The sequence below is a fragment of the Salmo salar genome, chromosome 22, assembly GCF_965601325.2.
Source record: "Salmo salar chromosome 22, fSalSal1, whole genome shotgun sequence".
Taxonomy (NCBI): domain Eukaryota; kingdom Metazoa; phylum Chordata; class Actinopteri; order Salmoniformes; family Salmonidae; genus Salmo; species Salmo salar.
In genome coordinates this window covers 44,699,697-44,721,371 of record NC_138312.1, presented here as the reverse complement: position 1 = coordinate 44,721,371, position 21,675 = coordinate 44,699,697, and the positions used below count along the sequence as shown (strand labels likewise).

At 43.6% G+C, this 21,675-nt stretch overlaps 1 protein-coding gene across 1 annotated transcript in view; it reads left to right on the top strand.

The window, feature by feature from the left end:
* Positions 1-2,063: 2,063 nt before the first annotated feature.
* Positions 2,064-21,675, top strand: part of erc2 (ELKS/RAB6-interacting/CAST family member 2) — a 73,159-nt gene continuing 53,547 nt past the window's right edge. Inside the window, exons 1-2 of the mRNA XM_082967505.1 lie at positions 2,064-2,170; positions 11,136-11,972. Of these exons, the coding sequence (XP_082823631.1) occupies positions 11,295-11,972 (678 nt within the window). The 5' untranslated portion in view covers positions 2,064-2,170; positions 11,136-11,294. The remainder of the gene's footprint in view (positions 2,171-11,135; positions 11,973-21,675) is intronic.

Genomic DNA, 21,675 nt, shown 5'->3' with positions numbered 1-21,675 from the left:
ATGCTCTACAACATCCGTAGAGTACGAACCTACCTCACACTGGAAGCTGCGCAGGTCCTAATCCAGACACTTGTCATCTCCCATCTGGACTACTACAACTCTCTGTTGGCTGGGCTCCCCGCTTGTGCCATCAAACCCCTGCAATTTATCCAAAACACATCAGCACACCTGGTTTTCAACCTTCCCAAGTTCTCTCATGTCACCTCGCTCCTCCGCACCTTCCACTAGCTTCCAGTTGAAGCTTGCATTCACTACAAGACCAGGGTGCTTGCTTATGGAGTAGCAAGAGGAACTGCCCTCCCTATCTTCAGGCTATGTTCAAACCCTACATCCCAACCCGAGCACTCCGTTCTGCCACCTCAGGTCTCTTGGCCATCCAACCCCTACAGGAGGGCAGCTCCCGCTCAGCCCAATCCCCCAAAATAATAATAAAAGAACACTTAACCAGCACCACACATGTGAGATGTGGTTGTCCCACCTAGCTATCTGGAGATGTGGGTTGTCCCACCTAGCTATCTGGAGATGTGGTTGTCCCACCCAGCTATCTGGAGATGTGGTTGTCCCACCTAGCTATCTGAAGATGTGGGTTGTCCCACCTAGCTATCTGGAGATGTGGTTGTCCCACCTAGCTATCTGGAGATGTGGTTGTCCCACCTAGCTATCTGAAGATGTGGGTTGTCCCACCTAGCTATCTGGAGATGTGGTTGTCCCACCTAGCTATCTGGAGATGTGGTTGTCCCACCAAGCAATCTGAAGATGTGGGTTGTCCCACCTAGCTATCTGGAGATGTGGTTGTCCCACCTAGCTATCTGGAGATGTGGTTGTCCCACCTAGCTATCTGGAGATGTGGGTTGTCCCACCTAGCTATCTGGAGATGTGGGTTGTCCCACCTAGCTATCTGGAGATGTGGTTGTCCCACCTAGCTATCTGGAGATGTGGTTGTCCCACTTAGCTATCTGGAGATGTGGTTGTCCCACCTTGCTATCTGGAGATGTGGGTTGTCCCACCAAGCTATCTGGAGATGTGGTTGTCCCACCTTGCTATCTGAAGATGAATGCACTAACTGTAAGTTGTTCTGGATAAGAGCGTCTGCTAAATGACTAAAATGAAAAATATAAATACAATAAAAAGATAATCCTATCCGAACAATTCTATCTGCTTCAGGCATGGCTTGCTTTGAGAAGATTCCTGTTCTTCACGGCATTGCTCTCTTCTGTTCTATTTTCTCTCCTTCTGGTCTCCCTGCTACAGTAGGTGGTAAACATCTGTCTTCATCCAAACTCCATCCATTCCCAGGACAACTGAAAAGTTTCCCCCCCAAGGGACATGGGTTTATTCCATTCAAGAACAAAAGATTCTCCTACGTCCAGAGGCATTTTCCTGAAATGAGGATACTCCCTACACCTCTCCACACCTCCCCACTGAGCCCCACTATTCCCTATATAGTGCACTAAAAGTAGTGCATGCACTACTTTTAGTGAACTATATACAGTAGGGAATAGTGCACTATATAGGGAATAGGGTGCCATTTGGAAAGCAAAAGGCAGCCAAGCCAATCAGAGCACTCTCAATGCTATGAGCTGAGCATAAAATGGGCCTGAGATGCTTCAACCAATCAGCACAGACTATTCTGCATGAGACACATTTAGAAAAGGTCATAAAATCAGCACACAAATTATAAGAGTTATAGGGGATGACAAGCCTGGATGAACTCTGGTTGAACACAGTAGTTAATGGTCCATCATGGTGATTGATGGCACATTGGCTGTGAAATTAGACTAGATGATAGTGGGGGTGGTGGGGGTTGGCAAACTGCACCAGCCAGTTACCAAACAATTCCTCAACTTACTAAATAAGTTGTTAAACCTACACCCTCCATATTACACCCATGAGGATGGTGACCATAAAAAGCAGGGAGGTTAATGATTAAGTCTGATGAATTTGTGAGTAGTAAAATTAGATTTCTATATTGGGATTACACAGTCACGTTTCGATGGTTCAATACTCTGCTCTCTTTTGACTGCCCCTTTAAATCAGACTGTGCTGCTCTGTAGTAGGTAGCGAGAGAGAGCGCGTGTCCGCTGCCCAATGACAGCGCAGGATGCTAGACTGGTGTGAATGGAGTTGCTGTCTCTGAAAGGTGATGGAGAGGAATTAACTGTAGAAAAAGGTACATTTCTATTTGATTTAATCAAGATCAATGCTGATATGTATGATATAGAGCAGTACTGACTCAGTAAATGTGTAAATAGTAAAGTGTTTTCGATGTGTGGGTAAAAAATCACTCCCAATCCTTTCGTTGGATTGTATAGTAGATGCATGCATGGGAAAAACGTACAAGGCAAGGTAATTTGTAGTCACTCTGTTTTTATCATGTATAGGCCCATTTCACTCATTCGATCCGGGTGAAAATCTAATTTGTTTGTCGGCTCATTTCGAGTAGAATCGGTGTCCAGGAAAGGTGAAAGAATTGCATATATGTCTATTTAATTTTCAATATAATGGATTTCGAGGGCGTTAGAATCGTATTTTATCTTAATATGGCCCAGTGCTCTGTAATGTAAGGTTTTATACATCTAGTGGCTAACTGTCATACATTATCACATTGCATTTAGATAAAATGTATATAGTCCAGTGAAACACGAAATATCACGGGCACGATACTGACAATTCGACATATTAAACGTCTGTAATGCTCCAGGGTTTCATTATGTCATATATTTCCTTATTAGAATCATTCAGGGGGAAGCATTTTACAGATGCTGTCATTATGAATTAGACATATTTAGCAAAATTGATACCAGGATCTTATTGATACTGTATATCATTTAGGATATTAGGCTACTAAACATTATCGTTTTATGTTCCAACAATTTTTTAAAAGCGATATGAGAAGAACCCTACAGCTAAATGTCCCCCCTCAAACTAATGAACCCCCTTCAGAAATTGACATTTCATGTTGGCTAACTGACAAAGGTGACAGCCATTAGGAAAAACGTTTTTCTGCTATCTGATCCTCTCAACCAATAATGAAAGGCAAGGGGAGTGATTTCAATTGTGAGGTTGGGTGTCTTGTCAATGGCAACGCTTGATGATGGTCATTCAATATTATGTAGCCTACTTGTAGTCTATATACATAATTTGCCCCACGTAATTATTCTGCACAGTTGTAGCCTATGCAGCTGACCTCGTGCGGCACGAGTCGTGCCGATGTTGAGTACATTTTAAATGATGTCCAGGTGTGAATGTTTGTATTCAAGCTCAAGCCTAAGGTACCGTATGCATGATGGCTGAAACATTGACCATTTACATACATTTGTGACTGGAAAAATGATGCCACATTGGCGTGTAGTTATGTGATTTATAATGATATTTAGAGAGACATTGCTGTGGTCTTATGTGGATTTCGATTCCATCATGGCAAGAGTAAAGGCCACTAAAAGAAAGGTTGCGCGTGGTTGATGAAAGGAAAATGACATGGCCTTATAGAAATGTAGACAGCCCCAAAAGCAGCATTATTTATTTACACAGAAACACCCAGGGCCTATATGTGCGACCGATTCCGTGCCACATCTCTGAATCTCCGACGACAATTTCTTCTGCACAGTCCTTCGCTTATAGTTATTTTGGCCCTCGCAAACACAGCTGCTTACGCGTATCTGCCACATAACACCTGCCTTTATTAGGCTAAGAGTATTATCATCGTCTGGCTTGTTGATTGCATATGCAAATATATGAAATGTGTTTGACTCTTGGTTCAGCACCATGGACAGCACCGCAGTTAGCGCTAACGCTGTTTGTGGATTCAGCTCTGATGTTGGGTCGATTCAGCACCACAACCCTGACCGCTTTAATGGGAGAGGATTGTAGGCTCCTGTGTTGATGTGGCTTCACAGACAGAAGATATAGGCTTTAGCTCAGTGGGATAGCAAAGTCTTGTTGCACCCAGGAGACCTGGGGTTTGAACCCAGCTGGTCACATGCAGTTCTTGATGCTTTTCCAACATTTCCACTACAGACTTCACAAACACTTTGTAGCCATTGGCAGCCAATTGAAGATAAGAATTGCCAGCCTCCTGATATGCATGTTGTATAACTTGTTTGAGCCTAATTAGCTACAGCCTCTGAGGGACTGGCTGCTGAAAAAGCTACTTGTTTAGCTAATACAACTGCTTCAGTCCTCTCAGCTAATGTAGGCTGACATATTACACCCTTTCCAATGGATTTCATTTCATTCACTCTGCCATTTTGTATTTTTAAAGCTTCTTGTTGCAGAAAACGTCTGTCATCGTGTTGTTGTAATTACCTCTACTTATGTATTTTCTCACAGGTATTTCTTCAATATTTCAATCTTGTCCCCAAAATGCTTAGCCTGGACCCAGATCTGTTTCTGCTGTCTTGCCAAGTCCTATGGTCATTGTAATTTCCAAACACCAGGCTGTAAAATACTTTCATTACCTGCAATATCCTTGTGGGACTTCATAGACAGACATACAGCCATATCACATCGCACATCAATGCTATCTGATTCTGAAAGGGAGAAGTGGTGCAGTGCTATAGGCAAAGTCAGGTCTGGCTGAAGGGCAGGCACATAATGGTTCCGGTAAAGATAGTGGCCATCTTGTCCTCACCCTTACCCTGGCATGGAGGGAGGAGTGAATGGTACAGGTGACCAGACCATCTGTAGTCACTCTCACATTTCCTTTCTCCTTCCTCTATCCACCCACACCGGAATTCACAGGAAAACTATTTTTTCTTGCTTTTTCAAACTTAAGTTAGCGTGATGTAAGAGGACTGCCAACCCAGGTGCTTTATCGCTGTAAGCCCAGACAATGCAGTCACCATGGAAACCATGTCTTCTGAGAAGATGATGTAAGTGTGGCCCGGAAGGAAGGAAGAATACAGCCCAGTTATCACCACAGACAGACAGACAACACCATCCCTTAAAACAGCCCAGTTATTCTGATAATACATTTACATTTTAGTAATTGAATGCAGACACACTTATCCAGAGCGACTTACAGTTCATCTTAAGTTCACAGTTCATCTTAAGATAGCTAGGTGGGACAACCACATCTCAGTCATCTCCGTCGTAATACAACCAATCAAATCTAAATGAGAGGGCGGTGGGCGGGACCATGAAGAACAGCTACAACCAATTAAATGTTTGACTTGATAATATAATCTTACTAGAAATAATTGGAAAGAAAGGAGGGAGGGAGGGAATAAAATGGAAGATGCTCTTAGACATATTGCACTTTTTTACACTGGAGCCTAACAAAATGAGTCTGGTCCAAGATCTGTTTGTGGTCTTGCCAGCTCCATTAAGTTGGCATGATAGCACAAACAGACTGGCACTGGGACAAAAGTACAAATAAATACAATGTTAGATTGACACTGAAGAGCCTGAGTATAACACACAGCCTCCTAACGTTAGGTAAAATAAGTGGTCTAACAATAATACATCTAAAAACATTGCATTACATAACACTGACATACAACCACCATGTGGCTCTAAGATGATTGGCTAGAGTCTGAGAGTGCTATTGGGAGTGGCTAAGTGTTGCAAAATTCCAGTAACTTTCCCAAAACTACCAGAAACCCAGCATTTTTGGAAAACCAGAGAATTTGGGGAAAGTTGCTGGAAATGTGCGACACTAAAGTTTTTAGAAAACTACTGATGGTGCTGGAAAACCTAGAACCTGATCATGCTGCTTGATTGTTGTAAAATGGTATTTTAGGATACGTCCCAAATGCCTCACCATTCCCCATATAGGACACCACCCCTGACCAGGGCTCTGGTCAAAAGTAGTGGACTACACAGGGAATAGGGTGCTACCCGGGACACAGATATTCTCCTATTCAGTTGTAGAATCTGACTACATACAGACATAACCACCACTTTGGAAACCTAAAATACATAAAACGTAATAAAATTCAAACATGTACACGAAATGTACATTATCATTACTTCCTCACAGAAAATAAGCAAACTAAACTGAAGAAAAATATAAACACAACATGCAATCATTTCAAAGGTTTTACTGAGTTACAGTTCATATAAGGAAATCAGTCAATTAAAATAAATTTGTATGGCCCTAATATAAGAATTGCACATGACTGGGAATACAGATACCTAAAAAAATGAGCCTCACAAAGGGCCTCAGGATCTCATCACGGCATCTCTATGCATTTAAATTGGCATTGATAAAATGCAATTGTGTTCGTTTTCCGTAGCTTATGCCTGCACATACCATAACCCACAGCCACCATGGGGCACTCTGTTCACAACGTTGACATCAGCAAACCACTGATCCACACGACGCCCTACACCTGGGGTTTTATGCATACTAGCGTGCTGTGCTCTCTCATGCGCCAAGTGCATTCTCCGAGGACGTTATCTTGAGTATGTTCTTGTGAGGACGAGAGTGTGGAGAACGGATAAAGCATTACATTTGAGAAGCACTTGCTCCTCCCCATTCACCAAACTTTCTTCCAGCTAAGACAATGGCAACAATAGAGACCAAACAAGATATACACAAAGCAAACATTTTGCTTCATAATTATCAGCTGGATTTATGTGAATCCTTGTAATCTAGCTAGCCAAACATAACCTAAAACTAATGTTATGCAAGGTACAGTAGATGTCAATTCTTCGTGGGTAGCTAGCTAACAATTCTTTGTGACTAGTCAGTTAGCCCTATTGACTTACTATAGAATTACCCATTTACTGAACCTTCCTTCTTCTAGCCAGGACAGTGGCAATATAACCAAGATATACACAAAGCAAACGTTTTACTTCCTAACTATCAGCTAGCTATATGTGAATCGTAATAATGTAGCTAACCAGATAGTATAATAGACAAAAATGACCTAAAACCAACGTTATCGAAAGGTAGATGTCAATTCTTTGTGGGTAGCTAGCTAACAATTCTTTGTGGCTATCTGGCTAGCTAACAGTTGTAGCTAGCCAGTTAGCTCTATTGACTTACTATGGGCTTGCGACCTACTCACACTACAGTGGGTATTGTAGGCAGGTAACCATGCCAAAATTAACACAGTATGTATTTATTAACGTATCAACATATAATATTGTAGTCAGGCAACATATGAGATGTGAATAGGCAGCATTTCATTCCGAAGTTTTGCTCTTCAGCCCAAATAATGATTTCAAGAAAATGTGCTTCATTTTTTAAGTGGTTGCATCGTATTTCTTTGCATACGTTCCGTTGAAGCTTGCATCGATGCATGCTTCAAAATTTGTTCAAATGGAGTACGTATTCGAGAAGTGCCCTCCGTGCTCCGTTTCACATATTTGGACTCATGCTCCGACGGTCTCATGCTCCAATTTGCGTGCTTGGAACACAGTGGTATGCATTTTGAGAAACATCCCTGGTCTGCGGTTGTGAGGCCGGTTGGACGTACTGTCAAATTCTCTAAAACAACATCGGAGGCGGCTTATGGTAGAGAAATTAACATTCAATTGTCTGGCAACAGCTCTGGTGGACATTCCTGCAGTCAGAATACCAATTTCATGCTCCCTCAAAACTTGAGACATCTGTGGCATTGTGTTGTGTGACAAAACTGCACATTTTAGAGTGCCATTTTATTTTCCCCAGCACCTGTGTAATGATCATGCCGTTTAATCGGCTTCTTGATATGCCACGCCTGTCAGGTGGATGGATTATCTTGCAAAGAAGAAATGCTCACTAACAGGGATCTGAACAAATTTGTGCACAACATTTGAGAGAAATAAGCTTTTTGAGCATATGAAACATTTCTGGGATTTTTTATTTCAGCTCATGAAACATGAGGCCAATACTTTACATGTTGCGTTTATATTTTTGTTCAGTGTAAAACAAAAACAGTTGAATGGATTTGTAGAAATACTAAGTATAGAGAGGGAGACGTTTTGAGCACAATTTACACGTTCACACTCAGACCAAAACGCTGTAGTGAACACACACATGTGCATGTTCACAGTATTACGCTACCCCCCCTCACACACACACACATGGAGCAGCCAAAATACAAATTGCAATTATGTTGGTAAATCCTTCAGAGCTCAAATAAATGTCTTGTTTCTGTACGAACAAGTTATCCCCACAGACAGACAGACAGACAGACAGACAGACAGACAGACAGTCAGACAGCACCATCATCACTTAAAACAGCCCAGGTATCCCCATAGACAGACAGCACCACCACCATCCCTTAAAACAGCCATTCCTCTTTGGGTTTCTTCTACCAGAACCCTATTTGCTTCCTGTACCTCCTGAGCCCTTTGATAACACTGGGGGAGCATCCCAAATGGCACCTATTCCCTATATAGTGAAGTACTTTTGACCAGTGCACATAGGACTCTGGTCAAAAGTAGTGCACAATATAGGAAATAGCATTTGGGACACAAACCATATACTGGAGGCTGTAACCGCTCAGCTAAATGTGATGGCCAGAAACGTGGCTGCCATTTTGACGACTCTGGTGTATAATGACTCCACATGGAATTGAGCTCACATGCTATTGTGCATGCTAATGTGCGTCCAGCAAACACTAGCAGTAGCCTACAGTAGGAAGCATTACGTTCACACACTGCTCTGTACTCTGTTTCCTAGATGGGAATTACTATTCATTTGAAATATAGATTTAAATGGCTGGATTAAATCCGTATCACCAAAGTATCGTGGAAGATCCGCCTAAAAATGTAAAGGTAATTTCCGATTGAGCCGGCATATGCAGCGTTTACCGTGAACGCAGTCTCTGTGACCATGGGAACATTGCCTTAAGTTGTCAATCGTGCTATAAAGTGGATCTTCAGCGTTAGAGACTGAATAGAGCCCTTAGCTATACCATGACAGCACAGCTGTATGATGTAGGTCTATAGATGGACAATTACAATACATTCGTTTAACCCTTTGATTATGTGCCATTAATACAACAGCAGAAGCTCCATTTGTCTTTATTTTTAGCACAAAAGATGAGGTACAGTTGCAGGCATTCTGCCTTCCCCTGGATCCTATTCATTAGTGCAAACCGTAGCAAAACAGTTTGCAACAGAAAATGAAAACAAGTGTTTATTATTCAATAACATTAGGGTAGTCCCTCCCTGTTTCAGTCCATTTTCTTCCGTTTGGTGACTAGTGAATTTGACCCTGGGGTGTGGAGGGATAAGAGTGATTACATACGGCTGAGTGCTCCAGAAGAGGAAATGGAAGCGTGCGCAACTCTGGGGGATGTAGTCTCTAACTGATATCCAGTCACTCACTAAGGTGATTGCTTATTGACATGTATTATATATTATTATAAACTGGATGGTTCGAGCCCTGAATGCTGATTGGCTGAAAGCCATGGTATACCATGGGCATGACAAAACATTTATTTTTACTGCTCTCATTATTTTGGTATCCAGTTTATAATAGCAATAAGGTACCTCGGGGTTTGTGATATATGGCCAATATACCACGGCTAAGACCTGTATCCTAGCACTCTGTGATGCGTCGAGCCGAAGAACAGCCCTTAGCCATGGTATATTGGCCATATACCACACCCCCTCAGGCCTTATTGCTTAATTATACCATGCCATTGTTGAATACTTATTTCTGATTGGCGGAAAGGGGCATTCTAGAGTGTGCATTATTTCCCCTATAACGCACATTAGAATTCAATGCCTGTAGTTTATTCTTACATGTTCTATGTTTGAGTTGCTTTTGACAGCAAAAGTCAAATTCATAACATTATTGGCATTGTTGAATTCGATTTTCATAATGGCAAGCTAGGACTGATTCTTTGGTTAGATAAACTAGTCTGTTTGTTTGGTTACCACCGCAACTACTATAGCTATCTAGTCAACTTGCTAGCTACTTCAGTGGATGTTGAACACATTTCCTGAGGCAAATGTGTTAAAGCTGCAACAAACACTCAAACTGGACAGTTTTATCTTAATCTCTTCATTCAAAGACTCAATCATTTACACTCTTACTGACAGTTGTGGCTGCTTTGCTTGATGGGGCTCCCGAGTGGCGCAGCGGTCTAAGGCACTGCATCTCAGTGCAAGAGGCGTCACAATAGTACCTGGTTTGAATCCAGGCTGTATCACATCCGGCCGTGACTGGGAGTCCCATTGGCCCAGTGTCGTACAGATTTGGCGTAGGCCGTCATTCTAAATAATGGTTATGTTTAAAATAAACATGTATTGTAGTCTCTACCTTTGTGCTGTTGTCTGTGCCCAATAATGTCTGTACCATGTTTTGTGATGCTACCATGTTGTGCTACTGCCATGTTGTGTTGCTACCATGTTGTTGTTATGTTGTGTTGCTACCATGCTGTGTTGTCATGTGTTGCTGCCTTGCTATGTTGTTGTCTTAGGTCTCTCTTTATGTAGTGTTTGTTGTCTCACTTGTCGTGATGTGTGTTTTGTCCTATATTTCTATATAAGAGGCCTTTTGCCTTTTGGTAGGCAGTCATTGTAAATAAGAATTTGTTCTTAACTGACTTGCATAGTTAAATAAAGGTTAAATAGCCATGGTATAAAAGGGATCATCAACTCGGGGCTCTTTGCGTTCTCTGGAAAATAATGCAACTCCATGGAAGGTCAGTTCCTTGATGAACACACCTTCCACGTTGTTCATTATTTTCCATTGAACGTATAGCCCCTCATTGAATATCATTTGCCTCGGAGTGTCAGATGGGCATGGCACGTGGTTTTATGCCTTTATGATAATATAGTTGCTATACTATGTACTACTATGCACAGTAGGATAGGTGTTCTCTGCTTTCTGACTGGGTCAGCACTAATAGGACTGGGATGAGTGCCTGGGCCGGGGGAAACCAGGGTGATGCTGTGATTACCAGTGGGTTCACTTAGAATTGGAATCCTTTCCTGTAAAATAAACCCACAGAGCCACAGGCTGGTGACTCACTCACCCAGCTGTCAATGTGAACGGGAGGAGAGCAGCTCTTTACAACACCACACCCACCAAACCCTACAGGGGGGTTAGTGTGTGTGTGTGTGTGTGAGAGAGAGAGAGGAATGTTTTTTTGTATATGCTTTTGAAGTTATTTTATTTTATCTAACACATAAAATATGCAGCAGATTTCTTGTCATTATGATGACAAATTCTTCTCCCATTTCCACAGATCTGTCGACGTTAAGGCCCTCCACCCACACAGGCATGCAGTGAGCCACCTATGTGTCTCGCAGAGAGAGGGTACACTGTGATCGTTGCAGCGCACCCCTGGTAAGGACCCTGTGGCGTGCGTCCGGCCAGCCCAGGCCACACCTCCCTCACCCAGGACATGTACGGCAGTGCCCGAGCAGTAGGCCACATCGAGAGCAGCCCTGCACGGTCCCCACGACTGCCTAGGTCCCCCAGGCTGGGCCACCGGCGGGCCAGTAGTGGGGGTGGGAGCAGTGGAGGGGGCAAGACGCTCTCCATGGAGAACATCCAGTCGCTGAACGCTGCCTACGCCACATCCGGGCCCATGTATCTGAGCGACCATGAGGGAGTGGGCTCCACCGCCACCTACCCCAAGGGCACCATGACGCTGGGGCGTGCCTCCAACCGGGCCATGTATGGGGGGCGTGTCACGGCCATGGGCAGCAGCCCCAACATCGCCACGGTGGGGCTGGGCCACCACACTGACCTGCTGTCCTACAGCGACCTAGGCTCCCTGTCCATGCTGCAGCACCACCACCACCACCAGGGGGTGCCGTCTGCCCTGCTGCGGCAGGCGGTACGTGGTGGTGGGGGGGAGCTGCTGGAGATGCAGGCCACACTCCGGGACATGCAGCGGGAGAACGACCTGCTGAGGAGAGAGCTGGACCTGAAGGACAGCAAGCTGGGCTCGTCTACCAACAGCATCAAGAGCTTCTGGAGCCCCGAGCTGAAGAAGGAGAGGATGATACGTAAAGAGGAGGCGGCACGCACCTCCGTCCTCAAGGAGCAGATGAGGGTGACTCACGAGGAGAACCAGGTTAGAACACAACATACCTTCTCCCCTCCGCTACTACTTGGTAGTATAGACTTGGAAGTGCACACTTGATAGTGTGTACTAGGATTAGTGTGCACTTCTACAAGTCAATCTCCCTTTACATCTCACTCCGACATCTGTCCCCTCTCTCTATGTTTCTTTCTGGATCTCTCTCCTTTCTTGTCACAGTTTCTTACATTTACATTTTAGTCATTTAGCAGACGCTGTTATCCAGAGCGACTTACAGTAGTGAATGTATACATTTCATAAATTTTTTTGTACTGGCCCCCCCGTGGGAATCGAACCCACAACCCTGACACCATGCTGGCGCTGCAAACACCATGCTCTACCAACTGAGCCACAGGGAAGGAGGGAACAGTTTCTCACTGTTCTCGTTCCTGTCTCGTCACTCTAACTATTCTCTTTTTGTCCCAAGGTATTCTCTGTCTCTACTCCCTGATGTCCAATAATTATCACACCGTCATGTTTATTTAATACATGTGGAAACCTTTTTGGAAAGAGGTGTTGGTGGTCCTAAATGTTTCATAACCCACTCCTCCCCCATTTAGAGGAGTCCTCAGAATGTATGGGAGGTATGGACGGAGGGAGGTGGATACGCATGCAGTAAGAAGCTTGTAAAATAATCTATCTAGATTCTACAGTATCTTACTGTGGTAAAATCATCATAATTAAGTACAACTTCGCAACTCTACGTTTCAGTGCAGCACACCACACACTGTACAGTATATCAAATATTGCACTTTGTAAAAGCATCCTGGTTCATCCTGGTTTGTTTTTCTGGAGGCTTTATCCAAATTGTGCCCAAGAGATTGTGCCCAAGTGATTGTTAGGCTGCAATACTGCCACAGCTGATTTTAGGGCTTTGGCCACAGCAGTGGTGGCTGGTGGGTGGAGATATAGGAGGACTGGCTCATAATAATGGCTAGAATGTAGTGAATGGAATGGTATCCATGTGAATGGAATGGTTTCCATGTGTTTGATATCTTTCCATTCATTCCATTCCAGTCATTACAATGAGACATTCTTATATATCCACACACCAGACCCACGGATGGATGATGTAAGGGCTATGTCCACAGCCAAATGTGACTTGATTGGTCTCTGTGCCTTCCCCCTGTGTCTCTGTATGTTGGTTGTGAGGGTGTGGAGTTAGTGGCCTAGTTACATCACTCCCATGTCTCCAGTCTGCAGGAGGTTCAAGGACTGGAGAGGAATGTCAAGGACAAAGCAATGTCTGAGACTCTCTCCCTCTCGCACCCTCGATCTCTCTTTCACCCTCCCTGTCTGCTCTTCTCTATCTATCTATCTATCTATCTATCTATCTATCTATCTATCTGTCTGTCTGTCTGTCTGTCTGTCTGTCTGTCTGTCTGTCTGTCTGTCTGTCTGTCTGTCTGTCTGTCTGTCTGTCTGTCTGTCTGTCTGTCTGTCTGTCTGTCTGTCTGTCTGTCTGTCTGTCTGTCTGTCTGTCTGTCTGTCTTATTTTTATTTCACCTTTATTTAACCAGGTAGGCAAGTTGAGAACAAGTTCTCATTTACAATTGCGACCTGGCCAAGATAAAGCAAAGCAGTTCGACACATGCAACAACACAGAGTTACACATGGAGTAAAACAAACATACAGTAGAAAAATATGTCTATATACAATGTGAGCAAATGAGGTGAGATAAGGGAGGTAGAGGCAAAAAAGTCCATGGTGGCAAAGTAAATACAATATAGCAAGTAAAACACTGGAATGGTAGATTTGCAGTGGAAGAAAGTGCAAAGTAGAAATAGAAATAATGGGGTGCAAAGGAGCAAAATAAATAAATAAATACAATAGGGGAAGAGGTAGTTGTATGGGCTAAATTATAAATGGGCTATGTACAGGTGCAGTGATCTGTGAGCTGCTCTGACAGCTGGTGCTTAAAGCTAGTGAGGGAGATAAGTGTTTCCAGTTTCAGAGATTTTTGTAGTTCGTTCCAGTCATTGGCAGCAGGGAACTGGAAGGAGAGACGGCAAAAGGAGGAATTGGCTTTGGGGGTGACCAGAGAGATATACCTGGTGGAGCGCGTGCTACAGGTGGGTGCTGCTATGGTGTTGTTTGTTGCGAAATAGGAAGCCAATTCTAGATTTAACTTTGGATTGGAGATGTTTGATGTGAGTCTGGAAGGAGAGCTTACAGTCTAACCAGACACCTAGGTATTTGTTGTTGTCCACATATTCTAAGTCAGAACCGTCCAGAGTAGTGATGCTGGACAGGCGGGCAGGTGCAGGCAGCGATCGGTTGAAGAGCATGCATTTAGTTTTACTTGTATTTAAGAGCAGTTGGAGGCCACAGAAGGAGAGTTGTATGGCATTGAAACTCGTCTGGAGGGTTGTTAACACAGTGTCCAAAGAAGGGCCAGAAGTATACAGAATGGTGTCGTCTGTGTAGAGGTGGATCAGAGACTCACCAGCAGCAAGAGCAACATCATTGATGTATACAGATAAAAAAGTTTGCCCAAGAATTGAACCCTGCGGCATCCCCATAGAGACTACCAGAGGCCCGGACAACAGGCCATCCGATTTGACACATTGAACTCTATCAGAGAAGTAGTTGGTGTACCAGGCAAGGCAATCATTTGAGAAACCAAGGCTATTGAGTCTGCCGATGAGGATGTGGTGATTGACAGAGTCGAAAGCCTTGGCCAGGTCAATGAATACGGCAGCACAGTATTGTTTCTTATCGATGGCGGTTACGATATCATTTAGGACCTTGAGCATGGCTGAGGTGCACCCATGACCAGCTCTGAAACCAGATTGCATAGCGAAGAAGGTGCGGTGGGATTCAAAATGGTCGGTAATCTGTTTGTTGACTTGGCTTTCGAAGACCTTAGAAAGGCAGGGTAGGATAGATATAGGTCTGTAGCAGTTTGGGTCAAGAGTGTCCCCTCCTTTGAAGAGGGGGATGACAGCAGCTGCTTTCCAATCTTTGGGAATCTCAGACGACACGAAAGAGAGGTTGAACAGGCTAGTAATAGGGGTTGCAACAATTTCGGCAGATAATTTTAGAAAGAAAGGGCCAGATTGTCTAGCCCGGCTGATTTGTAGGGGTCCAGATTTTGCAGCTCTTTCAGAACATCAGCTGACTGGATTTGGGAGAAGGAGAAATGGGGAAGGCTTGGGCGAGTAGCTGTGGGGGGTGCAGTGCTGTTGACTGCAGTTGGGGTAGCCAGGTGGAAAGCATGGCCAGCCGTAGAAAAATGCTTATTGAAATTCTCAATTATAGTGGATTTATCAGAGGTGACAGAGTTTCCTATCCTCAGTGCAGTGGGCAGTTGGGAGGAGGTGTTCTTATTCTCCATGGACTTTACAGTGTCCCAGAACTTTTTTGAGTTTGTGTTGCAGGAAGCAAATTTCTGCTTGAAAAAGCTAGCCTTGGCTTTTCTAACTGCCTGTGTATATTGGTTTCTAACTTCTCTGAAAAGTTGCATATCACGGGGGCTGTTTGATGCTAATGCAGAACGCCACAGGATGTTTTTGTATTGGTTAAGGGCAGTCAGGTCTGGAGAGAACCAAGGGCTATATCTGTTCCTGGTTCTAAATATTTGAATGGGGCATGCTTATTTAAGATGGTGAGGAAGGCATTTTTTTTTAAATAGCCAGGCATCCTCTACTGACGGGATGAGGTCAATATCCTTCCAGGATACCCGGGCCAGGTCGATTAGAAAGGCTTACTCACTGAAATGTTTCAGTGAGCGTTTGACAGTGATGAGTGGAGGTCGTTTGACCGCTGACCCATTACGGATGCAGGCAATGAGGCAGTGATCGCTGAGATCTTGGTTGAAAACAGCAGAGGTGTATTTAGAGGACAAGTTGGTTAGGATGATATCTATGAGGGTGCCCGTGTTTATGGCTTTGGGGTGGTACCTGGTAGGTTCATTCATAATTTGTGTGAGATTGAGGGCATCAAGCTTAGATTGTAGGATGGCTGGGGTGTTAAGCATGTCCCAGTTTAGGTCACCTAGCAGCACAATCTCTGAAGATAGATGGGGGGCAATCAGTTCACATATGGTGTCCAGAGCACAGCTGGGGGCAGAGGGTGGTCAATAGCAGGCGGCAACGGTGAGAGACTTGTTTTTAGAGAGATGGATTTTTAAAAGTAGAAGTTCAAATTGTTTGGGTACAGACCTGGACAGTAGGACAGAACTCTGCAGGCTATCTCTGCAGTAGATTGCAACACCGCCCCCTTTGGCCGTTCTATCTTGTCTGAAAATGTTGTAGTTAATGATGAAGATTTCAGAGTTTTTGGTGAACTTCCTAAGCCAGGATTCAGACACGGCTAGGACATCCGGGTTGGCAGAGTGTGCTAAAGCAGTGAATAAAACAAACTTAGGGAGGAGGCTTCTAATGTTAACATGCATGAAACCAAGGCTATTACGGTTACAGAAGTCATCAAAAGACAGCGCCTGGGGAATAGGAGTGGGGCTAGGCACTGCAGGGCCTGGATTCACCTCTACATCACCAGAGGAACAGAGGAGGAGTAGGATAAGGGTACGGCTAAAAGCTATGAGAATTGGTCGTTTATGACGTCCGGAATAGAGAGTAAAAGGAGCAGATTTCTGGGGGCGATAAAATAGCTTCAAGGTATAATGTACAGACAAAGGTATGGTCGGATGTGAATACAGTGGAGGTAAACCTAGGCATTGAGTGATGATGAGAGAGATATTGTCTCTAGAAACATCATTGAAACCAGAAGATGTCATAGCATGTGTGGGTGGTGGAACTGAAAGGTTGGATAAGGTATAATGAGCAGGGCTAGAGCCTCTACAGTGAAATAAGCCAATAAACACTAACCAAAACAGCAATAGACAAGGCATATTGACATTAAGGAGAGACATGCTTAGTCGAGTGATCATAAATGTCCAAGTGAGATTCAGACAGCTAGCCGGGCCATAGGTAGCAAGCTGGCAGAAGATGGAGGGAGGTCTGTTTTTAGCCACCTCGTGCATTTCCGTCTGTTGATTAGTGGGGTTCCGTGTGGTAGGGGGGACTGTCTGTCTGTCTGTCTGTCTGTCTGTCTGTCTGTCTGTCTGTCTGTCTGTCTGTCTGTCTGTCTGTCTGTCTGTCTGTCTGTCTGTCTGTCTGTCTGTCATTTTCTTTTCCTCTTTACCCCATCTATCTCCCTCCCTCTGTCTCTTTACCCCATCTATCTCCCTCCCTCTGTCTCTTCCTGACCCCCCTCTCTCTTTTCTCCTCCACTCGACCACTCTATATCACCCCCTACCCTCTCCGTCTCTCTTTTCTCGGTCTCCTGCAGGGCACCATATGGGATTTCTCTGACATACATTATGAAATGAAGGTTGATTAGATGGAAATAGATAGATCTGTATACCGAACAATATGGGCAAAGCCAGATGATAATGACATAATACACTATATATACAAAAGTATGTGGACACCCTTTCAAATTAGTGGATTCGACTATTTCAGCCACAACCGTTGCTGACAGGTGTATAAAATCGAACACACAGCCATGCAATCTCCCTAGAGAAACATTGGCAGTAGAATGGCCTTACTGAACAGCTCAGTGACCTTCAACATGGCACCGCCATAGGATGCCACCTTTGCAACTAATCAGTTCATAAAATGTATGCCCTGCTAGAGGTCCCTCGATAAACAGTAAGTGCTCTTATTGTGAACTTGAAATGTCTAGGAGCAACAACGGCTCAGCCACGAAGTGGTAGGCCACACAAGCACACAGAACAGGACCACGTAATGCTGAAGCTAGCTCGTAAAAATCACCTTTCCTCGGTTGCAACATTCACTACCGAGTTCCAAACTTGCTCTGGAAGCAATGACAGCACAAGAACTGTTCGTCGGGGCCTTCATGAAATTGATTTCCATGGCTGAGCAGCTGCACACAAGCCTAAGATCACCATGCACAATTCCAAGCGTCGCATTCTCTGGAGTGATGAATCACTCTTCACCATCTGGCAGTCCGACAGAGGAATAATGGTCTGTGGCTGTATTTCATGGTTCAGGCTCCTTAGTTCCAGTGAAGGGAAATCTTAATGCTACAGCATACAATTACATTCTAGACGATTCTGTGCTTCCAACTTTGTGGCAACAGTTTGGGGAAGGCCCTTTCCTGTTTCAGCATGACAATGCCCCCGTGCACAAAGTGAGATCCATACTGAAATGGTTTTTCGAGATCGGTGTAGAAGAACTTGGCTTGCCTGCACAGAGCCCAGACCTCAATCCCATCGAAACCTTTGGGATGAATTGGAACGCCGACTGCGAGCCAGGCCTAATCGCCCAACATCAGCGCCTGACCTCAGTAATGCTCTTGTGGCTCAATGGAAGCAAGTACCCACAGCAATGTTCCAACATCTAGTGGAAAGCCTTCCCAGAAGAGTGGATGCTGTTATAGCAATAAGTGGGTGACCAACTCCATATTAATATTCGACTTTTGGCCTTGTAGTGTATATCTAACATCCAGGATGTCTTGTTTTCATACAGTGCATTGAGGGTGTGTGTGGTGACCTTGTCATTATCACATGAGAAGTAAAGGATATGAGGATACATAAGGGGATAAGACACACCTGTATGATTTATAGATTTATCTCATACAAGAGGCAGAGCCTACATACAGTGTATGATGTATAGATTTATCTCATACAAGAGGCAGAGCCTACATACAGTGTATGATGTATAGATTTATCTCATACAAGAGGCAGAGCCTACATACAGTGTATGATGTATAGATTTATCTCATACAAGAGGCAGAGCCTGCATACAGTGTATGATGTATAGATTTATCTCATACAAGAGGCAGAGCCTACATGCAGTGTATGATGTATAGATTTATCTCATACAAGAGGCAGAGCCTGCATACAGTGTATGATGTATAGATTTATCTCATACAAGAGGCAGAGCCTACATACAGTGTATGATGTATAGATTTAGTGACATCTACAGTGTATGATGTGTGTGTTTTATTTTAATTTTTTATTTATTTCACCTTTATCTAACCAGGTAGGCTAGTTGAGAACAAGTTCTCATTTACAACTGCGACCTGGCCAACATAAAGCAAAGCAGTTCGACACATACAACAACACAGAGTTACACATGGAATAAACAAACATACAATCAATAATACAGTAATCATACAATCATTTTATAACATTTTTGACATGCGTTTTTCTGGATTTTTTTGTTGTTATTCTGTCTCTCACTGTTCAAATAAACCTACCATTAAAATTATAGACTGATCATTTCTTTGTCAGTGGGCAAACGTACAAAATCAGCAGGGGATCAAATACTTTTTTCCCTCTCTGTACCTTCTGGAGTACATGCTATGGGTGGGTGCTGCTATGGTGACCAGTGAGCTGAGATAAGGCGGGGCTTTACCTAGCAGAGACTTGTAGATGACCTGGAGCCAGTGGGTTTGGCGACGAGTATGAAGCGAGGGCCAGCCAACGAGAGCATACAGGTCGCAGTGGTGGGTAGTATATGGGGCTTTGGTGACAAAACGGATGGCACTGTGATAAACTGCATCCAATTTGTTGAGTAGAGTGTTGGAGGCTATTTTGTGTGTGTGTGTGTGTGTGTGTGTGTGTGTGTGTGTGTGTGTGTGTGTGTGTGTGTGTGTGTGTGTGTGTGTGTGTGTGTGTGTGTGTGTGTGTGTGTGTGTGTGTGTGTGTGCGTACATGCATGCGTGCGTGTGTGTGTGTAGGCGGAGTAAATCCTCTCAGTTTGCGTCTTCTTCTCTGACAACAGTCTTGCTCTGATTGCTGTGAATGACATCTCCCTCCCTGGAGACAGAGTTAGCCTACATTAATGAATTACATTTGGCTAATAAAAAGCAGCTGTGTCTTGCCGGTGTAATTGTTCACTTGTATCTTGATTCAGAGGGTTGCGGTTGGGGCATTGTAAGGCACACACACACACACACACACACACACACACACACACACACACACACACACACACACACACACACACACACACACACACACACACACACACACACACACACACACACACACACACACACACACACACACACACCAGTACGGTGGTTCTGGATGGTGGAAGAGTTCCTCACCCAATAGACTTGTTGAGCTGCTGCCTGAAGAGAGTAAATTACATCATGACCAAGAAATCTTACCAGCCTGATTTTAGCTCAGTCCGTCTGTTCTAGCAGCCCACTATTAGCCAAAGCAAATATTATACATTTTTTATATACTGAAAACACAGAGTGTGTTCTTTCTTACATCATCGTTGTAGCGGACAAAACTCACTCATATGACTCAACGCATGATTCAAACCCACTCAAACGACTCACAATTAGCCTAGATCTGTTTCTTTGAAAAGCTAGTTTTCAACTAATGGTACCTTATCATCAAATCATGCAGCACCCTGTGGGTTTTAGCTAAGCTGAAGGTAATGCTACTGTAGATGCTTTGGCCACAGCATTTTGAACATTCACCATTTTGATCATTATTTAGCATCAACTCAGGGTCATTATTTAGCATCAACTCATGGTCATTATTTAGCATCAGCTCATGGTCATTATTTAGCATCAACTCAGGGTCATTATTTAGCATCAACTCATGGTCATTATTTAGCATCAGCTCATGGTCATTATTTGGCATCAACTCAGGGTCATTATTTTGCATCAACTCAGGGTCATTATTTAGCATCAACTCGGGGTCATTATTTAGCATCAGTTCATGGTCATTATTTAGCATCAACTCAGGGTCATTATTTAACATCAGCTCATGTTCATTATTTAGCATCAACTCATGGTCATTATTTAGCATCAGTTCATGGTCATTATTTAACATCAACTCAGGGTCATTATTTAGCATCAACTCAGGGTCATTATTTAGCATCAACTCAGGGTCATTATTTAGCATCAGCTCATAGTCATTATTTAGCATCAGCTCAGGGTCATTATTTAGCATCAACTCAGGGTCATTATTTAGCATCAACTCTGGGTCATTATTTAGCATCAACTCAGGGTCATTATTTAGCATCAACTCAGGGTCATTATTTAGCATCAACTCAGGGTCATTATTTAGCATCAACTCAGGGTCATTATTTAGCATCAACTCGGAGTCATTATTTGGCATCAACTCAGGGTCATTATTTAGCATCAACTCAGGGTCATTATTTAGCATCAACTCGGGGTCATTATTTAGCATCAGCTCATGGTCATTATTTAGCATCAGCTCAGGGTCATTATTTAGCATCAACTCAGGGTCATTATTTAGCATCAACTCAGGGTCATTATTTAGCATCAACTCAGGGTCATTATTTAGCATCAACTCAGGGTCATTATTTAGCATCAACTCGGAGTCATTATTTGGCATCAACTCAGGGTCATTATTTAGCATCAACTCATGGTCATTATTTAGCATCAACTCGGGGTCATTATTTAGCATCAGTTCATGGTCATTATTTAGCATCAGCTCATGGTCATTATTTAACATCAACTCATGGTCATTATTTAGCATCAGTTCATGGTCATTATTTAGCATCAGTTCATGGTCATTATTTAGCATCAACTCATGGTAATTATTTGGCATCAGTTCATGGTCATTATTTAGCATCAGCTCATGAACATTATTTAGCATCAGCTCATGGTCATTATTTTGCATCAACTCATGGTCATTATTTAGCATCAGCACATGGTCATTATTTAGCATCAACTCGGG